The sequence below is a fragment of the Populus alba genome, chromosome 3 (genome assembly GCF_005239225.2).
Source record: "Populus alba chromosome 3, ASM523922v2, whole genome shotgun sequence".
Classification (NCBI taxonomy): Eukaryota; Viridiplantae; Streptophyta; class Magnoliopsida; order Malpighiales; family Salicaceae; genus Populus; species Populus alba.
In genome coordinates, this window is record NC_133286.1 from 19,758,292 (window position 1) to 19,779,310 (window position 21,019).

At 34.0% G+C, this 21,019-nt stretch overlaps 2 protein-coding genes across 3 annotated transcripts; one reads left to right on the forward strand and one right to left on the reverse strand.

Moving 5' to 3' along the window:
* Positions 1-2,532: 2,532 nt before the first annotated feature.
* LOC118054657 (dehydrogenase/reductase SDR family member FEY) lies at positions 2,533-4,964 on the reverse strand. Its single transcript, XM_035066306.2, has 2 exons — positions 4,659-4,964; positions 2,533-3,968 (listed from the first exon to the last, which is right to left on the reverse strand). The coding sequence occupies exon 2, from the start codon at positions 3,885-3,887 to the stop codon at positions 2,793-2,795; it is 1,095 nt and encodes a 364-aa protein (XP_034922197.1). The 5' UTR covers positions 3,888-3,968; positions 4,659-4,964; the 3' UTR covers positions 2,533-2,792.
* A 22-nt stretch (positions 4,965-4,986) lies between these two features.
* On the forward strand, positions 4,987-10,570 carry LOC118054658 (adrenodoxin-like protein 2, mitochondrial). Of its 2 annotated transcripts, XM_073407972.1 has the most exons (9): positions 4,987-5,214; positions 5,458-5,525; positions 6,754-6,821; positions 6,919-7,034; positions 8,270-8,376; positions 8,651-8,700; positions 8,782-8,864; positions 8,947-9,039; positions 9,118-10,570. In XM_073407972.1, exons 2-9 carry the CDS (start codon positions 5,468-5,470, stop codon positions 9,137-9,139), a joined length of 597 nt encoding a protein of 198 aa, XP_073264073.1. In that variant the 5' UTR covers positions 4,987-5,214; positions 5,458-5,467; the 3' UTR covers positions 9,140-10,570. The 2 variants fall into 2 exon arrangements, with proteins under 2 accessions (XP_073264073.1, XP_034922198.1); XM_035066307.2 differs by having other exon boundaries at positions 4,991-5,214; positions 8,947-10,570.
* Positions 10,571-21,019: the final 10,449 nt, after the last annotated feature.

A 21,019-nucleotide genomic window follows, 5' to 3' on the forward strand; every position in this document is an offset into this window, starting at 1 on the left:
GATGCACCGTTTATTTGCGAAGGTTGCATCGTCACAAGATTGCGTGGATTTCTATATAATTATTTGTTTAATTGCTAAGCTTTTTTAGGATTTGTTTAGTTTAATAATTCTAATGGTAGATGAGATTTATTGGCTATATAACTTTTCAATTAAGAATTTATTTTTATAAGAATTTAGATTTAGTATAAATATCTAAGATAATTTTCTTATAGTAGATTAGGAGATTATCACTATTCATATTTAGAATTCATGAGATTAGAGTTTTCTATCTTGACAAACCTTATCATTATGCACTACGTGATAAAAAGAGATTGAATATTCAACTGTCATTTACTCCCCAGAAATGACAGTCCAGGAATTAAGATAAGGCGGGCAACAAATGCTGGCCAATCCAGGATTTACAGAAGAAAGAAACAAGAAAAGATTTTGCTCCACACACCAGAGACTTCGAAAGTGGTTTTGAGTGCAAGAGTTATCCATCAACAGGCAACGATACCTTATCCTTTACTTTTCCAGATGAACATCAGAATAATAGCGTGCCACGTTAGGAGGATTGCATTACATCATGGAAATGGTTGATTGAGGAGTCCAATATAATGAAGTATGACAATGTCTTTGTCGTGCAAAAGCGTGTGAAATGATGGGGGATGGGTTAACCTCTTGATGAGAGACACCACCTAGTGATCAAGTTACGCGTGGAGAGACAATAATGTTTGAAACCAAGCCAATTCATTCAGGAACCAATCACAAGACAAAGCAGAAGACATATCTGCTCGAAGACATAAAATAAAGTTCATTCCTGTGGATTAAGTTAATTGGAAAGTTAATCAACAAATAAAACAACGTCCTAGGTAATGACGTAGACGAAATACAAGGGATCAAGAATCGTGTAAGAGGTTGCCACTAGTTTAAAGACCTATAATTAAATCATCTAGTGGGGCAAGATTACCAGGGGCAAGATTACCAACCAATAATATGATGACAGCAGTCCCTGATATATTCATTATGTTTACGTCATTATTGCCGAGCAAGGGGATTACTTTTCTTCATTTTTACTCGAGGATAGAGGACGCTTGCGGCTCTCAATAGCATGGCATTAACAGTGGGATAAATATTCAGCTCATCTGCTTGTTCTGACCTCTTTAAAACCAGTGTTCGTGGACCGGCAGGAAACATCTGCCATAATTTGGCTACAAGCAATAGGATGCAATGCAATTTGAGAGAATAGCAGAACTGTAGCCGTCAATCCTGATCTGATTCAGGAAAGGGTTTTTGAATTGTTGTTTCAATATTGGGTTCAAAATACTATCAAGTCAATCAGGTTTCACCAGAATAATTTTATTTTTTTTTACTCAGTTACAAACCCTTCTCTCAGGTCACACTCTAGGTTTCAGATTTCCGAGTCAAAGGACTTTGAGTTTTCTATCACATTACATGCTTGTACTCAATTTATAAAATTTGGGAAGATGTTTCATCTCGTTGCACCAGAGACAGGTTCGAGAGAAGAGGAAATGAGTTCAGCGTCAAGAAAATCGGTGCCAAAACCAAGGAGATTAGAAAGTCAGTCCGAAAGCAAATTTCTCCACGGAAATTGGCCGAAAAAAATTTGCTATAGGTTCTACACTATTTCAATTGTATACAAAATCCACGCTATTCCTTTACTGGAATTGAACTTTCAAATATGTGATCTATTTCTTATATCTTCTAAATGTATTTCATTCATATAACGAAGTCTAATTTGATTTTGTTTTTAATAAGTATGATATTTCAGCGAAAAACAAATCACATTAACGTCAGTTTGGACCTTAAAAAACCAGAGGGCAAAGACACGGCGGCTTTTTTGCTTTTGCCTGGCTGAAACATTAACTTGGTTTATGTAAGTCAATAGCTGATTAAATAGACAAGCTCTGGTTCGCTTCAACCAGTTAAGAAGTCAAAATACAAATCTTATAGACCAGAGACCTCACGGTACAATCATGGTATAAACAACTGAAGAGTTAACCAACATAATATGACTTTTCCTGCAATATTATCTAAGCTCCTAACAGTTTTTTTTTTTTAAAAGGCTCCAAAGAAATTCCAGAATCAATGGAGACTGCATCAATGGCAAAATATTCAGATGCGCTTGTAGAAATTACACCTACTTAGCAAGACTGTTTATATTTGTGCCCCTGCATCCATAGTTATTAAATCCGGTTTGGTCCTGTGGACCTGTAACTTGTCAATTCAGAGCCTGACCCAGGCCAAGTTTTCTTTCAAACAGTTTTGAAAGGTGACTGGTAAAACCCGATTAACCTGCCTGCTAGGTCAACTCCAAAGGGTTTTTTAAAGTTCTGTCCTAAACAACATCATTTTATTTTGTAAAAACCTAAAACGATATCATTTTGGGATAGACTCAGGTTGACCTGCCAATGTTTGGGCTGGATTGATAACTATGCTTGACATCACTCTGTTCCTATATTTCGAGTGACATCTATGAATGAAACAAAAATCATCAAAGGAAGTGCATGTGATTCCCCTAGATCCAGCACACAACAGGGAAAACCATGCTCCATGCATTGATGTCCACTGGCTAAACTCTTAACGTGTCTTACTACAAATTTTCAGACTTAACCAACAGAAATAACTTTTATAATTCATTTGAATTGAAGAGAATAGCCAAAAATGGAAATATGTGAAGAGATGCTAGTTCTGCATGGCTAAGATATCCTCGACAAATTGAAGGCAGGTTTCTGTCAAATCAATTCAGGCAAAAAGTGGAGTAGAAACTTACTTCAGCTATCCTTGTACTTTCACATGACTTCTTCCCCTTGGAGCAACTTCTCTACAGCATCAAGAGGAAGGCCAATCATATCCATTGTCTTTTCCCATACTTCATTAGCAGCTCTTGTGTTATGTGCTTCGTTGGCAGCACGTGTGGGACGACAATCATGTGAGATATAAGCACAAGTGGGCCATTCATCAGCCTTCAGTGCCTTACAGTATTCAGGAATTTCAGGAGCAGTAGCTGCATAAAGTGCACTTCTTGAACCTTCTTGGGCACTAAAGAGAAACAATGGTATGAAATTATAAGCAACTTGCACCAGTTTGGGAAGGTCCCTTGTTACATTTGTGTGAACAGTTCCAGGAGATACACATAACACACTAATGCCAGCTTCAGGAGGCAGGCGTTTCTGTAAGACACTGTTGAACATGACCTGTGCAAGCTTGCTACTTGAATATGCCTTTGTACTATTGAATTTCTCTTTCCCCAAAGTAAAATTCATGTCATCTGTGTTGACAAAGCCCATATAATGTATAATGGAGTTCACGTTAATAATTCGGCTGGGAGAGCCCTTAACGAGAGATGGCAAAAGCAGTATAGAAAGCAATGCAGGAGCCAAAAAATTTACTTGCTGGTGTGTTTCGTACCCATCTTTTGAGAACTTCTGCGGCTCTCCCATGGAAAAGATTCCAGCATTATTGATAAGAACTTGCAAAGGTTTTGAGCGCGAGTTCCATGCCCTAGCAAATCTCACAACAGAAGCGAGGGAGAGAAGATTCAGCTCCATCACCTCAACACTGAGCAGGCTTGTTCCATGTCGTTCATCCTGCCACTTCATGATCAACTCAAAGGCTGCAGATTGGTTTCGTACAGCCATAACAACATGTGCCCCAGACACAGCCAATTGCCTGGCAGTTTCAAGTCCAATGCCACTCGTGGATCCAGTTATAATACATGCAACATCATGGAGAGGAGGTAAAGGCAATGGATTTTTCAGATGCCTTGCTTGCATCTTTTGGAATAACATCTCATAAATTACATAAGACCACCCAGTGAGGCTTTTCATCCACCATGGTGTCCGTTTTACTTTTCCAGTGAATGAAGAACGAGGAGAGGAATCCATACTTTCTCAATCTGATGCAGTAATTCCAAGTTGTATTAAATGGTTCGGTCACTAAAAATCAATGCTGACAACCTGCAATTCCTGCTACAATAAATGGTAATCCACTTAGCATACGCTTCACAACCAGATTTCCGTGTTGATGAGAGATAAAACATATCAACCTGGCGACTACAGTTATGGATATCTAAGTAATAATTAACAAGACATATTTTGGAATTCGGATCTTAAACGTTGCAGGTTATGTCAAATCTGAATTCAAAAGGAAATGAAGTTCCACAACATAAATAAACACACAATTGGAGCATATTAAGTGCTCATATAGCCAAAGTAGCTATGTTCATATCCCCAGTCTATATGATAACCAAAGAAACTCAGGCATAGAAATCAAACCATGACATAAGAAAATAAAGAGCCAGAGAAGAATGTTTTAAGATTCCAATCCCCTAATTTGACCTATCCAATCATGGGTTTTGAAATGGAGAACTGGAAGTCAATGCTAATTGTTTTCTGCAGCATTTTTTTTTTTTGCATGTATGAAGTAAATCAATTGCTTTCGAAGATTAGAACTTGCTTGCTGCAAAGCTCAAAACTTTGCTTCGCCATTACATTGTTCGCAAAACAAAGCTCAAAACTCAAAACTTTGCTTTACCACTACATTGTAAGCAAAACAAAAGCATAAATGAAAAGAAAGGTCACGACAGAATCCAAACAATATCCATTCCATTGACAATATGTGGGAAAGAGAGACAAGAAAGGTAAAAGAATAGTAACCTTTATTATTGTAGATTTTGAGAATTTGATGCAGACCCTTGGCCACAAAACTCACATATGTTTGCATTGACCGATTACAATTACTATTTATTCATTCATTGTTTTGTTGTGTTTCAGATTCTCTCCAGGGGGTTAAAAAAAAAAAAACTCGCTGGCTCTGGCCCACAGATAGCTTATGCCTGCCTGCCATTAAGCATCTCTGAACCTAATCTCCATTGAATAAAGTTTTTGTTTTGGATTCTGATTGTCCATGGTGTTATTGCACGTGGGTTCGCTAGCCCTTCCTTGAAAGTTCCAGCTCTGACACCACATTTGCCATTTACTCCCTAGTTGGGCCTCTACTTACGGAAGGATGGCCAACACGACAAAGTGAACGACCTGTCGGTTAGGCTTTGAAGGGTTTTTGCTCTTTTTTGGTTTTCGAAGCTTGATAGGCAGAAACCCTTTAGATAATTCGCAGCCCAAAACTAGGAAAACCCGAAGTTGAACAGTGAACACAGAAAACACAAACTTCGTTGTATCTTTTGCTCTGTTCTTTCTCAGTTTCATCAAACAGGTAATAAAGCTTCCTCCTTTATCATATATTTTTTTTCTTTTATTAATTTAATGACTTCAAGAATTTATCCGTTTGAACTGGCTTTTAGGCTCTTGAAGTTGTATCTTACCTTGGCATCAATTTCTTGTTCTTGCCTGTGTCTTCTCGTTGAGAAAAATTTAATCTATCCATGATTTGGATGCTTTATAGTGTGTGCTATTACTGGTAGTTAATTATTTTCCTCTCTTTTTCGAAAATATTTAGGGGAAAGATTATGTCAAGGTCTAGACTTTCAAGAATTGGAGTTGGGATAGTTAAAGAGCTTTCAAGAGGTATGTAATACGTTCACATCTATTTCCATTTGTTTTTCTTAGGAGCAACGTGTTTTGTTATTTGGAATCTGCTCTTAGCTGCAGCTACTGTGTAGGACAAATTCATGTGTGATACAACTTCGAAGTTTGATTGAGAGAGTAACATTACTGAAAAATGTCAATTTACATTTTTTTTTTTTTTTTAAATGAAGATATTTCATTGATAAAAAAGAAGTAGGAGCTCATCCTACTACAAAAGCAATTGTCAGTAACTGATGACAAGAATGATAAAACTAGGAAAATCCCAATGATTGTATATAGAATAAAGGATTGTATTTAGAACAGCATCTTCTACAATTTAGTCTGAAGCAGTCTATAAAAAACAACTTGGCAAATCCACTTAATCAGCACATCAGGAGAATGCCCCTATTTCCATGAACTCTTTGATTCTTTTGCTTCAAAATACCATATATTGCAGCATTCCAGGCAATTCTAACTAAAGTATATTGAGAAGGCTTCTTTTGCAAGTGAACTTTAGCCCAATAAAACTCCTTTGTCCAATTCCAACTGGTCTGTTAGAACCACATTCTGCATAATGACTGACAAAACAGCCCTAGATTAAGTGCCGTTAAAGAAAAGATGGTGTTAGTCCTCATCAGCATAGCCGCAAAGCAAACAACAAATATTTCTTCCCAGCCCGATCTGCCTTACTTTGGTAGATAGCCTTATAAGCAGTGTGCCAGACAGTAAACTATGTCTGAGAATATGGATGGGTACCCAGACAAGTTTATATCAAACTTTACTTCTCTGTATTTAATAGGTTCCCAAACACTTCTGCCACTGAAAACCCTGTTAGGACCTGGCTTCCAATTAACACTACAATCACTCAAGGGATCAGGATGAATCACATCACAAATAGTCCCTGGAATTGTAGCCATAACATCAGATCTGGCATGAGGCCAGAACCATTCCTGATCTTTAATAACTATAGCAAGTTTTGCATCCAAACGATTCCAGACTCATAAACAACCCTGAAGCCATGCTCTTTGATTAGCACACCAATAGGGTACCAATAATCCCACCATAGACTTGGATTTACCATTACCATCAGCATTTTGGATTTTGTCCCAAGCCAAGCCTCTGAGTTGTGGGAGCCTTTTCCAATACCAAGCAAAATCACCAGTACTTTTCAGATGAATAAATGCTTTATTATTCTCGTTGTAATACCAAATACTTCCTTTTTGTGCAGAACAATGTACAGCCTTGTGTAGAAAATCATTTATACGAAGGCCTTATAGTGCATTTTGGCGATCTCAGGTTAGTCCAAGGCGCCTATAGTTTTAATTGGAGTGATCTTCTGGTTGCCTTATTATTCTTATTTCTAGATGCCCATTGGTTCTTAATTTTGAAACAGGTCGAATTACACCCAGAATCTAAGGGGCTCCAGGGTAGTATATTTCAAAAGCATCATCAGTTTTCTAGCACAGCTACCAGTAGAGATTCTGCAGATGGGAATGACTCGAATGAGATGTAAGCTATTTTGTGTTGAAGTTGTTTTTACTGTTTCAAGAATTTGGCATTTGTGATGAGTAATTAAAATCTTATCTCTACTCTTAGGAGGCAAGGTTAACTATGACAGACCTGAAATTATCATAACCTGTAATATCATTTAGAAATTCTTCAGTAGATCCTGAGGAAAACTAGAAACCATGAAAATTATTCTTACAAGATTGCTCAGTTGATTTATTAGATGCCTATAATCTTGTATATATCAGAAATAAGAAAACAGGAGTTGTGCAAGCTTATGTAGGACCTCTCACTACCTGTGGAACTTTTGGTGACAATTTTCTGTCATGTTCTATATGCTACCTCTCAGTTCACTAAGAAATAGCTTCCATAATTGTTCTTTGTTGTCATCAGGATTCTTTCCCTTATAATTGTAATCCTAGGACACTTCTTCTATTGAAAATTTTGTGTGAATCATTTCAAGGATACATGGTTTTATATTGTTCATGATTTATGGTCAAACACATGATAATGGTTACAAAAGTAACTTGATATTAGAAATTGTGCATAAAAAGTATGTAACTGTGTCCCTGTATCTATCTTGTGGGAGTTCCTGTCTTGACATGCCATACCCATCTCAAAGCATCACTCATGTTTGTCTTCTTGGTTGATAGCTTTGGGCTAATGAAAGAAGTGATTAAGTTTGCATTTCCTTTTTGATTGAAATATATTTGCAATAGACCTAGAAGAATAATTATATAGATGATGCGGATTCCATGCTCAATTACATAGACTCAAACTTCCAGAGGAAAAACTATAGTAGTAGCTAGGTAGTCATCCTTGCTGGAGGACTATGATATACTGTAACTGCAACAAGAATGTTGTCACACCAAGTCACAAGTCAATCTGCAACAAGGTTTGTTTCCTTGTGAATTTGGCGCAAGTGCGAACGGTGTACGAAGATCTCAGCTTCTGAACTGCCACCCTATAATCTAATCAAGGAAAGCATTGTAGGCGTTTAGTCTTCAAGCAAGACCCTGGAAGGAGATTTGAGTTCTGACATGCTTTGGCTATTGTTGAACATTCCATAAATGTGTTCAAAACTAACAATAGGCTCAAGTCTAACTGAGCTGATCAGTTTTATTAGTGATAAGGAAAGAAAAGGAGCAAATCAGTTTGACAGTTGTGATGGTATGATTATAATTAATTGCAGAAGTTATCCTGCCACCCTTCTTCTCAATCTGGTGATGTTTGTGCAGGATATCTGTAACATTTGTAGATAAGGATGGAGAGGAAAAGGATATCAAGGTCCCAGTTGGAATGTCCATGTTAGAAGCTGCTCAAGAAAATGATATAGAACTTGAAGGCAAGGATTATAATGCAATTTTTTAGCTCAACTTTTCCATTTCTGGTGGGTTATAATTGGGTTTTCTGTTTCTATAATGTTTGCATTGTAGCAAATGTAGGCATAGAATATTCCACCCATCCTGTCTTTTAGTGATGAGATTTTTATTTATTTTTTATTCTTCTGCTTTTTTGTTGTCCGTATTCTCCTTCCATTTCTGCATTAGAAACGAGTAGATCATTCTGACGCATTTACTTAATAGTTTTTTGATTCTGTGCTTTTAATGTCATGCCAGGAGCATGTGAAGGCTCACTTGCCTGTTCGACATGTCATGTGATTGTGACGGTATGATTCTGGACATAGCTTATGTCATAGTACCATGATTATTTCGAACTTGTGAGGTACTAAATGTTAATCTGGTTGTAGGGCATGGAATACTACAACAAATTAGAAGACCCAACCGATGAGGAGAATGACATGTTAGATTTGGCCTTTGGGCTTACAGAAACGTGAGTTCTGTCAGCATCAAAACTCTAAATGGATTTGTGGGCGTTGAATCTATATTGATTTTCCAAGTTTTGAATTTTGCAGTTCTCGCCTGGGCTGTCAAGTGATCGCAAAGCCTGAGCTCAATGGAATGCGCTTAGCTCTTCCTGCTGCCACTCGTAATTTTGCCGTTGATGGGTATGTTCCGAAACCACACTAGACATGTTTTGGTACCAGAATGTGTTTGTTGAGTGTAAATAAATGCAATCCTCGCAGTTTTGTAGCTCCTTTACTGTAGTGGATCAATAAGCATCTCCAACATTCAAGTCATCCCTTTCCATTGATTATTAAATATCTCTCTCAATAATCACTTTCCCCAAGTCTTAAGAGCATACAGCATCAATGTTACCATTTCCTGGTCAGCTAAGTTGCTGCTAGACCTTCCAATTTCTATCATATAATTTATCTCCAAACTTTACAGAATATGTAATTCAGTGCATAAATTTATTATATAACATTCTTTCTCAAGGACTGAATTAAGTTAAAACGCGAGAGAAGTTGGTTGGTTAGCGATTCTTAGCTATGATATAAAATGATGAAATGATCAATGAGTCCCGGCTATGGCCAGGCATCGCCAAAAATTCTTTTAATTTGGATGGACCATCATTTACTTTCCTTTGAAACTATGCATTTACATTGGAGGGTGTGGCAGGACATGAAAAACACGCATGCTACCAGATTCAGTGAGACCTGTCTGCTAATATAACCTAGTGAGGTAACCCTACCGCACCTAGCTAATAGCACCCATGTTACCAACATCATCACCATTGCCTTGTGAACGGTTTTTGTTAGAGACTTTATATCACAAGTGCTGTAGAGAAATTCGACACTAGACATGACATGATAAAAGAAAAGGATTTATGCAACCCATTGCAATCAACTTCCTAGAAAGATTAGTTTTAGCTGTGAGGTGCTCGCGTGGGGTGGGATACGTACCCTCTAAATTAGCTCTGCGTCTTTAAGCGTATCAGCGATGAAGTCCTCCTCGTGAAATGGCTTTGGGGTGTCGATGTTGAGCTTTGGGACGTTTCCGATATCAGAGCAATCAACATTATGATCATTTTGATTGCTGCTTTCAATGGCAACAAGCTGCGCACCTGTGGAACTTGCAAGCTCGGCTAACCCGTCAAAGAGGGCACGGCGAGAGAGCTGAGAGTTGATGATCACACTGAGCTTCAAACTGAGCTGAGTTGAAGAGCTACGAGAGAGAATTTCCGAAGGTGAGAAGCCATCACATTGTTCAATGTTCAGGTTCTACTAAATCCTGAAGGGTTGGGATGATATCTCCGTCTATGAGACGGAATTCGAGGAACTGGGCCAGTTCATTGCCTATTTTGCTCTTGTTACTGCTGGAATGGCCTTTTGCTATGAGCAACGGGGACTCGAACTGTTCTTCAATATCAATCCCTAGCTCCATTTCCTATCTTCCCGCTGCTCTTGAATAATTGAAAGCTAGTATCATTACATCCCACCATCAGTAATTTATGTAGCCCTAAGAAACTGCGTAAAAAGATCCCACCATCAACCAAAAGATTTAGTTACTATATTCTTGAATTGCTGTAAACCAAGAAAAGAATAAGTATCTTTCTATTCCAACGTTCATAAGTTTTAGAAATTCTTTTGATCCATATATATATAATTGAATTAATACAGAATGTCTTGAGTCGAATGACACAGGAAGCTTCCTTGAAAATTAATTTGATATATATGGTGTTTATATACTAAAATGCTATCCATTATTTTCCGTTGGACATTGAACTACATAATAGAAAAACTCTTAAGTGAATTATATAAATTTTTCCAAAAAAAAAAGTAACCTATAAAGGTCATTACACGCTAGTATTTTTAATGTAAGAAAAAAAGAAATTGATTAGCCAATAATATTTAGCATACTAATTTTCACTATTCACTTATTGAAAGTTGAGTCACAAGCATCATTATTCCATTTCTTTCAATTTTTACTTGGATTCTCAATATCATAATTACTTGAGAAAACATAAATAAAACCATGCCAAAATCCACCTACAAACTACTTAGTACATGTCATTAACAATTTGTACAAGGTATAATAATGTCATCCAACTATATATCCAAAGTACATTGAAAACTTGTGTCGTGTCTCCCATGATGTCAAAATTGCTTAATTATGAACTTCTCAATCTAGCTAACCTTCGTCACCTCCAACGAGTGGATTTTTTCACCAATTGTCAAATACACCACAAAATCAATCATCTTAATTTCCCAATGCCGGCACCATTATAACACTATATATTTAGAATGACTTTGTTTTTTCAGTTTAACATGTTTCTCAATGTATTTTTTAATTTTTTTTTCAATTGAAAAACTATTTAAATTAATTTTTTCATAATTTTGCAGTGCTAATGACAAACATTAAAAAATATATAAAAATACTATTTTAATATATTTTTTATAAGAATATACTAAATCATATTATCAAAGAAACAGCAGACACACAGTTACACAATTAGAACTCTACATTATTTTAAAAAACAATTAGAAATTGATTTTTTTAATGCAAAAAGGGAGATTAAACTATCTTCGGAGGCGACCAAATAAAGTAAATGCATGCATCACCTGATGCAGCTAGGTTGGTCTTCTCTTTAGTAGAGGTAGAAGAGAAGAAGGAATTTTCAAGATCATTTAAAAGTTGACGTGCAAGTTGGAAGATGAGACGAAGACATGTGTGGCCACTTTTCCATTTTTCCATGTGGTGCTGATCTCATTCGTGGCATCATAAGGGGAGCCATGGACGTAGCTGGGGTCAACCATAAAGTTACATGATAAACAAGTCATCGATTTGGCTGTAGACAACGATAATTATTTTTTATTTGGTTTGATTTTTATTGAAAAACAGTAATTAAATTGATTTTTTAAAAAAATAAATTGAAACCGGTTTAAATGATCGGTTTCAGTTTGGTTTGGTTTTTTAGAACAAAACCAGTTCAAACCGGTTTAGCTTGGTTTTTCAGTTTGGCTTGGTTTTTTCCGGTTTGGTTCAGTTCAGTTTTTTCGATTTTAGGCTTATAAAACCAAAATCAAATCAAACCGGTTGGTTTTTTTAAAATTTTAATTGGTTTTTTTTATTGTTCAATTTTTTTATTTTTTTTTTATTTTCTCAATTTAATCAGTTTTTTTTTGCTGATCTCTAACTATAGAAGACTTCCAAGATGGTTTGTATCAGCAGGCTCATGAGGTTCAATTTATATTATCTTGATAAATATTTTGGAGTTTGGTTTTTTATTTATTTATTTATTTATTTTGGGGTTTGGTTTTCTTTTTCTTTTTCTTTTTCTTTTTTATGATAACAAGAAGGAAGGATAGTTGAGAATGATCTGAATAACACATTTTTTGTGCAAATATACCCGATACTGCTTGACCATTATTGTTAAATAATATTCTTCCTATATTTTTCAATATAATCAATTAAGGACCAAAGATTCACTTGATCATGACATAAAAATAGTCAAAAAGACCGATTGGTATATGGTTTTTGAATCGAATCCTCTTTGTTCAAACAAAGTGTACTGGTTTCACACATTTCGTTCAAGAAATTTGGCAGCTAATGAAAGGATGTCAATAGATACATTTTATTTGGATAATAGTCATCTTGTCATCTTGTCAGTCAATTCTAATTGGACAAGTAAACCATAATAATAGGTTTAGAAGCCCACGTACGACGGTCTGAAAATCCAGAAGGGAATTATTTTTCATCACATTTGAATGATGGATAATTACAAGTTCATTTCAATCTTTTATTTTTATAACTTGGGATTTCAGGGGTTGGCGATGGAGATTGGATTTTCTGTAAAACAATTTTTTTAAAAGGATTTTAGAGATTCTTCAATGATTAATAAGTCAGTAACTTTATTATAAAGATTTACAATAAATGAACATTAAATTTTAAAAATAAAATTTTTATTTTTTATTTATATATGAATGATAAATGCTAAGAATAAATTGTAAGAAAATAAAGATTCTAAACCCCTTACTTAGGTTATTCAAGGTGTATTTATAGGCTTTTTTCTTTTCTCTTGGAGAGATTGTAAGTCTTTTCTTCTTTATCAACTCACGGATGATATATTGGGCTTGGTGTGTAGCCATGTTCAAGGGGATTAGGTCTAGCAAGGTATCAAACCTATATGTCCTTGAATTTGGTGTGTAACTGAACCCAAAAAAATTGAATCTGGCAAGGAATTAGATCTTAAATGCTTAGGTTTGGCACGTAACAGAGTCTAAAAAATTTAAATTTGACAAGATACCAGATATACAGGTGCTTTGAACACGTAGCAAAAACAAAAGGAGCAATATCATTATCTAACCTTTTTATCCTGACCCTAATTTTAATTTGTTTAGCTTCTTTTTAGTTTTATTCCCTTTGGGTTTTTATAAAGAAATGTTTTTAACTACGAAGTAATTTGATCCATCATGTGTTAATCATATATATTACCATAATCACAAGCAGACAAGCACAATTATAGTTCACAAACATGTATAGTACTTTGGATACAAAAAATCTTAGGCTCCGTTTGTTTGCAGGAAAGTGAATTCCTTTTGGAAAGTGAATTCCGGGGAAAGTGAATTCCTGGAAAGTGAATTCCGGGAAAGTATTTTCCGATGTTTGGTAGTGTTATGGAAAATGAACTGGAAAACACTTTCCAGTGTTTGGTTATGTCATGGAAAATGAGCTGGAAAATAACTTATTAATATTTTATTTTTCTCAAGTTTATTAAAATAATGAGGAACAAATCTTACAAATTAAAAAGTTGAATGAGAATGAAATTGAAAAAAAAAAATATAATTTCATAAATTATCTCAAATAAAACAAATAATAATCAAAATAATAGGGATCAAATCTAAAAAATTAAAAAAAAAATGAAAAATGAAGAAATTAAAATAATAATAATCAACATTTCATAAATTATTTCAAATAAAAACAAGTAACAATCAAAAGAATGAGGATCAAATTTGATAAATAAAAAATTTCAATAAAAAAATGATAAGAAAAAAGCAAATAGCAATTATAAAAATAAGGACCAAAGTTAATATAAAAATAAAATTTTAAGAGATGAAATTGAAAAATAAATATTCAAAACAAAATATATATAGCAATCAAAAGTTTGAGGATCAAATTTGATATAATCAGCAAATAATGACATGTCTAAATTTTTCACAACTTCCGGAAAGTGTTTTCCCCTCAAATTTTTCAGGAAAACACTTTCCTGAAAACCAAGCCAAATTTTCCTTTTACTGGAAAATGTTTTCCATTGACCAACTTTCCTACTGGCAAACAAACACAAGAAAGTTTGGAAAGTGCTTTCCCGGAAACCACTTTCCGGAAAACAAACACAGCTAAAAGGAAAACACTTTCCTGAAAACCAAGTCAATTTTTTTTTTGACTAAAATTGACCGGAAAGTGTTTTCCGCTGACCGGAAAGTGTTTTCCGTTGACTAGAAAGTGTTTTCCGCTGACCGGAAATTGTTTTCCGTTGACCAACTTTCCTAATGACAAACAAACACAGGAAAGTTTGGAAAATGGTTTCCCGGAAACTACTTTCCGGGAAACAAACAAGGCCTTAATTAATTTTGTAAGTTAAAACTAATTAAAACATGTAGTGTATATATAATTAAAGTGCTTTAAGCTATTAATTTGACAATATTATAATATTTTAGATGACTCTTCTAGCTAGGGTTTAGCTTTGTAAACTTCAAAGTGGAACCTTAAATCTTGTTGTGAAATAATTAAGTTGAAGGTGTGTACGGATATACTATAATTAAGACTATTCCTCTAATTCTAGATTAATTTTCAACGATCCGTAATTACAAATTGTTGACAATATCCTTTGCATCGTTTTAGACTATGAACCTCTAGAGCTAGGTCAATATCTAAGCTTCGAGATAACTTTTTACTATTCGTTATAGGATTTATAATCACAAGGTCATAATTAGCATCGATTGAATTGAATTATAAAGTTGACACAGTAGATACTAACTATCGGTTTTTGGAAGAGAAACTTTATATCACAAATGTTGCAGAGAAATTTGACACTAGACATGACATGACATGATAAAAGAAAAGGATTAATGCATGCAACCCATTGCAATCATCTTCATAGAAAGATTTATTTTAGCTGAGCGGTGCTCGTATGGGGTGGAAGACGTACCCTCTAAATTAGCGCTGCGGCTTTAAGCATACCAGTGATGAAGTCCGCCGCGTGAAATGGCTTTGTGGTGTCAATGTTGAGCTCCGGGACGTTTCCGGCATCACAGTAATCAACATTATGATCATTTTGATTGCTGCATTCAATGACATTAACAAGACGTGCAGCTGTGGAACTTGCAAGCTCAACTAACCTGTCAAAGTGGGCACGACGAGAGAGCTGAGATCGTTGATGATCGCACTGAGCTGAGTTTGAAGAGTACTTACGAGAGAGAATTTCCGTAGGTAACAAGTCGTCACAATATTGTTCAGGGTTCTACTAAATCCTGAAGGTTTGGGATGATATCTTCATCTATGAGAGGGAATTTGAGGAACCAGGCCAGTTCATGGGCTATTTTGCTCTTGTTTCTGCTGGAATGGCCTTTCTAATTTGCTATGAGAATAGGGCACTCGAACTGTTCTTCAATATCAATCCCTGGCTCCATGCATTGCCTCAGATCTTCTCACTGCTCTTGAACAATTGAAACCTAGCTATTACCATTACATCCCATCATCTGTAGTTTATGTAGCCCTAAGAAACTGCATAAAAAGATCCCAAGGAGAGATCAGGAAGAGGACTTCAACCAAAAGATTTAATTACTATATTCTTCTACTGCTGAAAACCGAAAAAAAGGACAAGTATCTTAGAGCAAGGGCTTTTGTTCCCCAGATTGCAATATTCTCTACCCTGCCACTAACTTTGCATGGTGCCACTCAATGTCAAAGTAAATAAATATTGGAATCCAAGAAAGAGTTCACAAATTAAGCTTCTAGCAGTACTCCCATTTTCTTTCCTCACTTTTCCTTCCATTTCCATGGAAATTAACTGGTTGAATTTTCATGCAAGGATTCCTGCAAATCTTCAGATTTGCAACGAGGTGTTGTATTTGGTTCGAAACGTTTTCATTCGATCGAAAGAACATGGAATTCACATTCTCTATTATTCCAACATTCAAAAATCTTAGAAATTTTTTTAGACATATATTTCTTTAATCGAAATACAAAATGTCTCAAGGCAAATGATTCGACGCCAATGTGTAAAACCATGCTAAAATTCACCTATAAACTACGAAGCATGTCTATGAACATACGTAAAAGAAAAATAAACAACAAGAAAGAAAGATCAAGAAAATTAAAGAGGATGAACATGGTCATCCGACAATTCATAGTTACACGAGGATGTAGGACTCTACATGGATTATTATTTTTTATTTAAATTAAAATTGATTATTTAATTCAAAAGGGACACGTCAAATATCTAAACTATCTTTGAATATGACAAAATAATTTGTGAAGAAGAGAAGTATAGCTAGCTAGGTCTTCTCTTTCAGGAGAGGTAGAAGAGAAGAAGGAATTTTCAAGATTATTTAAAAGTTGACGTGCAAGTTGGTAGATGATACGAAGACATGAATCACCATTTTTCGGTATGGGCATCATCAGGAGGGCAGCCATGGACGGAGTACTTGGGGTCAACCATCAAGTTACACGATAAACCAAGTCATCGATTTGGTCGTAGGAGACTTGTAAGTTGGTTTGGATAAGTTGCTCTGATGAAGTTCAATTTATCCTATCCTTATAAATATTTTGGAGTTTGGTTTTCTTTTTCTTTTCTGTTTATGACAACAAGAAGTAAGGATAGTTGAGATTGATCTGAATAATACTATTTCTGTGCAAATATACCCGATTCTGCTTGACCAATGTTGTTAAATAATATTCTTCCTCTATTTTTTAGTATATAATATTCTATTAAGGACCAGAAATCCACTTGATCATGACATAAAAAAAAAAAAAAAAAAAAAAAAGGAAGACTGCTTGGTGTATGGCGTTTGAATCGAATCCTCTTATTCAAACAAAGTATACCAGTTTCACACATTTCATTCAAGAAACTTTAAAGGATTTCAGTAGATACAGTTTATCTGGATATTATAGGATGAATATAATCATCTCCTCAGTCAATTCTAGTTGGACAAGTCAACCATAACTAATGCAAGGTTTAGGTGCCCATCATCTTACCATAATGATAAAAACTATTTCTCTATTGATTTTTTAGTTGGGATTAATTAAAACTTGTAGTATATAATATTTAAATCGTTTTTAAGCCATTGATTTGACAATATTAGTCTTCAAGAAGTGGTCACAAAATCAGCAAAAATAATTTTATTTAAAATTTTAAACTCTTTTGGTTTAATTAGTTTTTTAATATAGTATTAAATTTAATTGATTAAACAATCACGAGTTTGAATTTTATTATTTTTATTTATTTTATAAAAATTAAATATAAAGTAATTAATATAAATCTATGTAAGTTTTAAATTAATTTTTTTTTTAATAAGTATATTAGAGAATAATATAATTTATATCTTCAAATCCCAACTAAAAATTTAAGTTTTTGAAAGATGTTAACTTTTTTATAAATGTTTTTTGTGTTATTATATTGTTAACCTCTCTTTAGAGCTAGGTCAATGTCTATGCTTTGAGATACTTTATCCTATTAATAATTCATCGATTGAATTATAAAATGTGTATTAGATTCTAACTATGTACTTATAATAACCTAAAAAGTATGAGCAGCATCCCTATATATGGTGGGCCATTATGTATATATTTTCGTGAATTTCATAATAGATATAGTAAGACCAACCATACAAGAGAAATCACAAATTGAATTGTGGATCAAATCCTTTCCACAATCAGCCATCAATTACCCCCAGAGAAGAGGTATGTAGGGAGTTCAATGCTGCTATTTCCCTTCAGTTGCCTTGGTTTATCTTCCATGGAATTTTTTTTTATTAATCAACAAGATTTTGAAATTCCATAATTATTCAGAAATCAAATTTAAATTCTATCAAGCGCGTGACAGATAGTTTATCAGGTAAATTCAGTTAATTTAAATAAATTAATATTAAATTGTTGGGTAGTTTGTTTTTTAGTGAACAATTCTTTCTTCGTCGGTCAACATATCTTCTTATTAACTTATATATTAATTGAGATTTAATTTTTATTTTTGGACAATCTTAAAGTCATGTTTTCCACATCAATCTAATATATTAAGAAATATTTAATAAATCCTCTTTAATGCTAGGTTTAAATCTTGAATATAAAGAGTTGAAGAAGCTGGAAACATGTATTTTTAATCACCATGCCAACTAGTTCAGAAACAAGTTATAAGCAAACCCTATAACCTTGTTTAGATTTTTTTTATCTTAACTAAATTATTCAAGATAGTGCTTATTTTAAAAAGTAATTTCTATTGCATTCGACTAACATGAGATGGTTTAATGAGATCTTATATTTTTTTAGGTTCTATAATCTAATATTTTTAAAGTTTTTTTTAGCCATGGTGAGATCGAAAATCTATTTTGAGAATTAAAAGTGTGATCATGAAAGATGGATAATTTAGATCCAAATTGATTTCAATTATAAAAAAGTGTGATGGATTTCTTTTTAAAAGGATAAAGTTATAGATTGATTAAATATTTTTCATAAAAAAAACTTATTGATATCAATATAATCGACTGGAAATCAAGTTTAACTAGATTAACAAAACTACTAGCAACATAATTAGAACAATTGGACCTTTACAAAATAAATATTTTTTAATTTAAATTGAAACTCAATTCTTTTAGAAGAATAAATTTATTACAAGAGACCGTCTGCCTTTGTGGAGCAGCTAAAAGAAGACATTTTTTATTTTTATTTTTATAAACAAGTGGGGATATTATAAAATGGAGCGTGTCAAACTTGTGTTCAAATCGCAGTATGCATTTATTCTCCTACTTTTCAAATTGCCTAGACTATTGCCCTGTGGTTCCTTGACCAGTATGGAACGGGGACCATTGACAGAGATTAACATAATACACGAGAGAAACCTATCTTTCATCAACCTCCATATGTTTATCCATGGAGTTTGAGCAGAAAGTTCCATCTTTTTATTTTTTTAATTTACCACATTTTCCTCCCCTGATTATTCTAGCTGAGGACAGGCGAAATGGGATCTGAGGAAATTAACAATAATCACTCCTTAAAGCTCATTGGACCGACAGAGGAGGTTGTTCTCTGCCTGTTTCTTTGTTTTCCCTTCTCCACGTTATTCCTTCACCGAGCTACTCCTTGTATTATCTGGGAGCATTAATGGCGGAAGGGGCCCTCTAATGTCAGCCATTTTTGAAGTCGTGGTAGCTGTTGAAATTTGAGTAGCTCAAGTCTAAAACATGTGGTTTGGAAATATGACCACAGATTTCGACATTTTGAATTCATGAACCTTTCTTCCAATACTATAATAATAAACGTTGGATTAATAGATCCAGTCTCGTGCATGCTTTTTATTTTTCTACTGTTTTTTCTCCGACTCGTAGATCAATTGGACATGGACATGTTCGGATTACAGACGTCGTCCCTGACCAGGGTCCTTGAACTGGAAAAAAAAAACAAAAAAACAAAAAAAAGGCTAGCATGGATGACTGTTATTTACGTGCTAATTATTTTTTAATTATGCTAGTTTAGACAATAAGTTTATTCATTGTGCTTATGCTAATGAAAGAAGAAATTCCTTGGATGACTCATTTTTATAATGATAATGTGGATTTGATTTTTTTTAGAAAAATTCAGATAATTAGATTTGCATTAAATTTAACTAAATTAATCAGATTACAGAAAAATTCATGAGATTAATTAAGTTCGGCATAATCAATATGTTTTATGATTCAAATTAAAACTTAACTTGTATTAAACTCTATATCATAGTTTTTTTTTAATCAACTTGTTTTGAAGTGTAAAACATGTAACATGATTGAAAACGTGATGGAAAAGTTTTATTTCGAGGTTGATGGACCGCCCACCACATATATATATATATATATATATATATATATGGGGTCATGGTCTAATTCCATGGTTGAAGTCTTGGGGAGCTAGGAGGATTAGGTGAGTGGTTTTGTCTAAAAGCAAAAAGCTCTTGCTTTGTGATGAAGGACATGACCTGAGATGGTGACGTGCACCACCACCACCGTCTATCCAATTTCAAGAAATGCTAAACAAGAATTCACGCATGTTTATATTGTTTTCCTTCTACGTGGAAAATTGCACGATTAGAGTATCAACTTTTATGGCATGTTTTACATTGTCTTTTATCATTAGTGAGGCCCATAAATTATTTTTACAACGAATTTTATATTTATATGTGAAAGGATAGTACAATTCCACATGTATCTGAAAGTTTTTTTAAAGGATAATTCCAGTATTTATAAAGGGTAATGTGCGTGGTGATAGTTATGGTTTTTTAAAATATTTTTTATTTGAAGAAGTATTTAAATAGTATTTTTTATTTATTTTTTTATTTATTTTTAATATTAGTATAAAACATCGAAAAAAAAATTTAAAACAAAATTATTTTTTTAAAATACTTTAAAAAAACAAAAACAAGCATGATAAGCACTTAATTATAATATAATCATTTTATTGAAAACAAAAGGGTTGCATATTAGGGTTCTTTATCATGCCTTTTAATTTTAGTAGGCATCCACACAATCTTCAAATTAAAATTGCCAGTCTTGATAGATTTTTTTTTTCCTCCAGACAGATTGCAGTGTTCAATCTAAAAATTAAGTGATTTTTTCTTAAATAAAATAAATATAAAGTAGATTGGTCACTGTGATCTCCGCTGTCCATATCCATAAATTAGTGTCGTTTTGGCAGCCGACTAAGCTTGACGTTTGTATATGCAGCCTGCAGGGAAAGGAGGCTTGATCATAATTTTTGGTACAGAGGGAAATCAGAGGTTATCATGCAAAGGGTGTTGAGATGCAGACTTTAATCTTTTTGGTTAAATTTATATGTACGGTAAGTCAAGTTATTGCTTTTAGACAGGGTGTACACGACCATTAGCATTATTTATTGTTAATT

Bases quoted from the DNA above. Each gene is read 5' to 3' on its own strand.
- LOC118054657 (XM_035066306.2), bottom strand. From the start codon at position 3,887: ATGGATTCCTCTCCTCGTTCTTCATTCACTGGAAAAGTAAAACGGACA.
- LOC118054658 (XM_073407972.1), top strand. From the start codon at position 5,468: ATGTCAAGGTCTAGACTTTCAAGAATTGGAGTTGGGATAGTTAAAGAG. The intron at 6,822-6,918 runs GTTAGTCCAAGG...ATTTTGAAACAG, and splicing joins GTGCATTTTGGCGATCTCAG to GTCGAATTACACCCAGAATC. The intron at 8,865-8,946 runs GTGAGTTCTGTC...TGAATTTTGCAG, and splicing joins GCCTTTGGGCTTACAGAAAC to TTCTCGCCTGGGCTGTCAAG.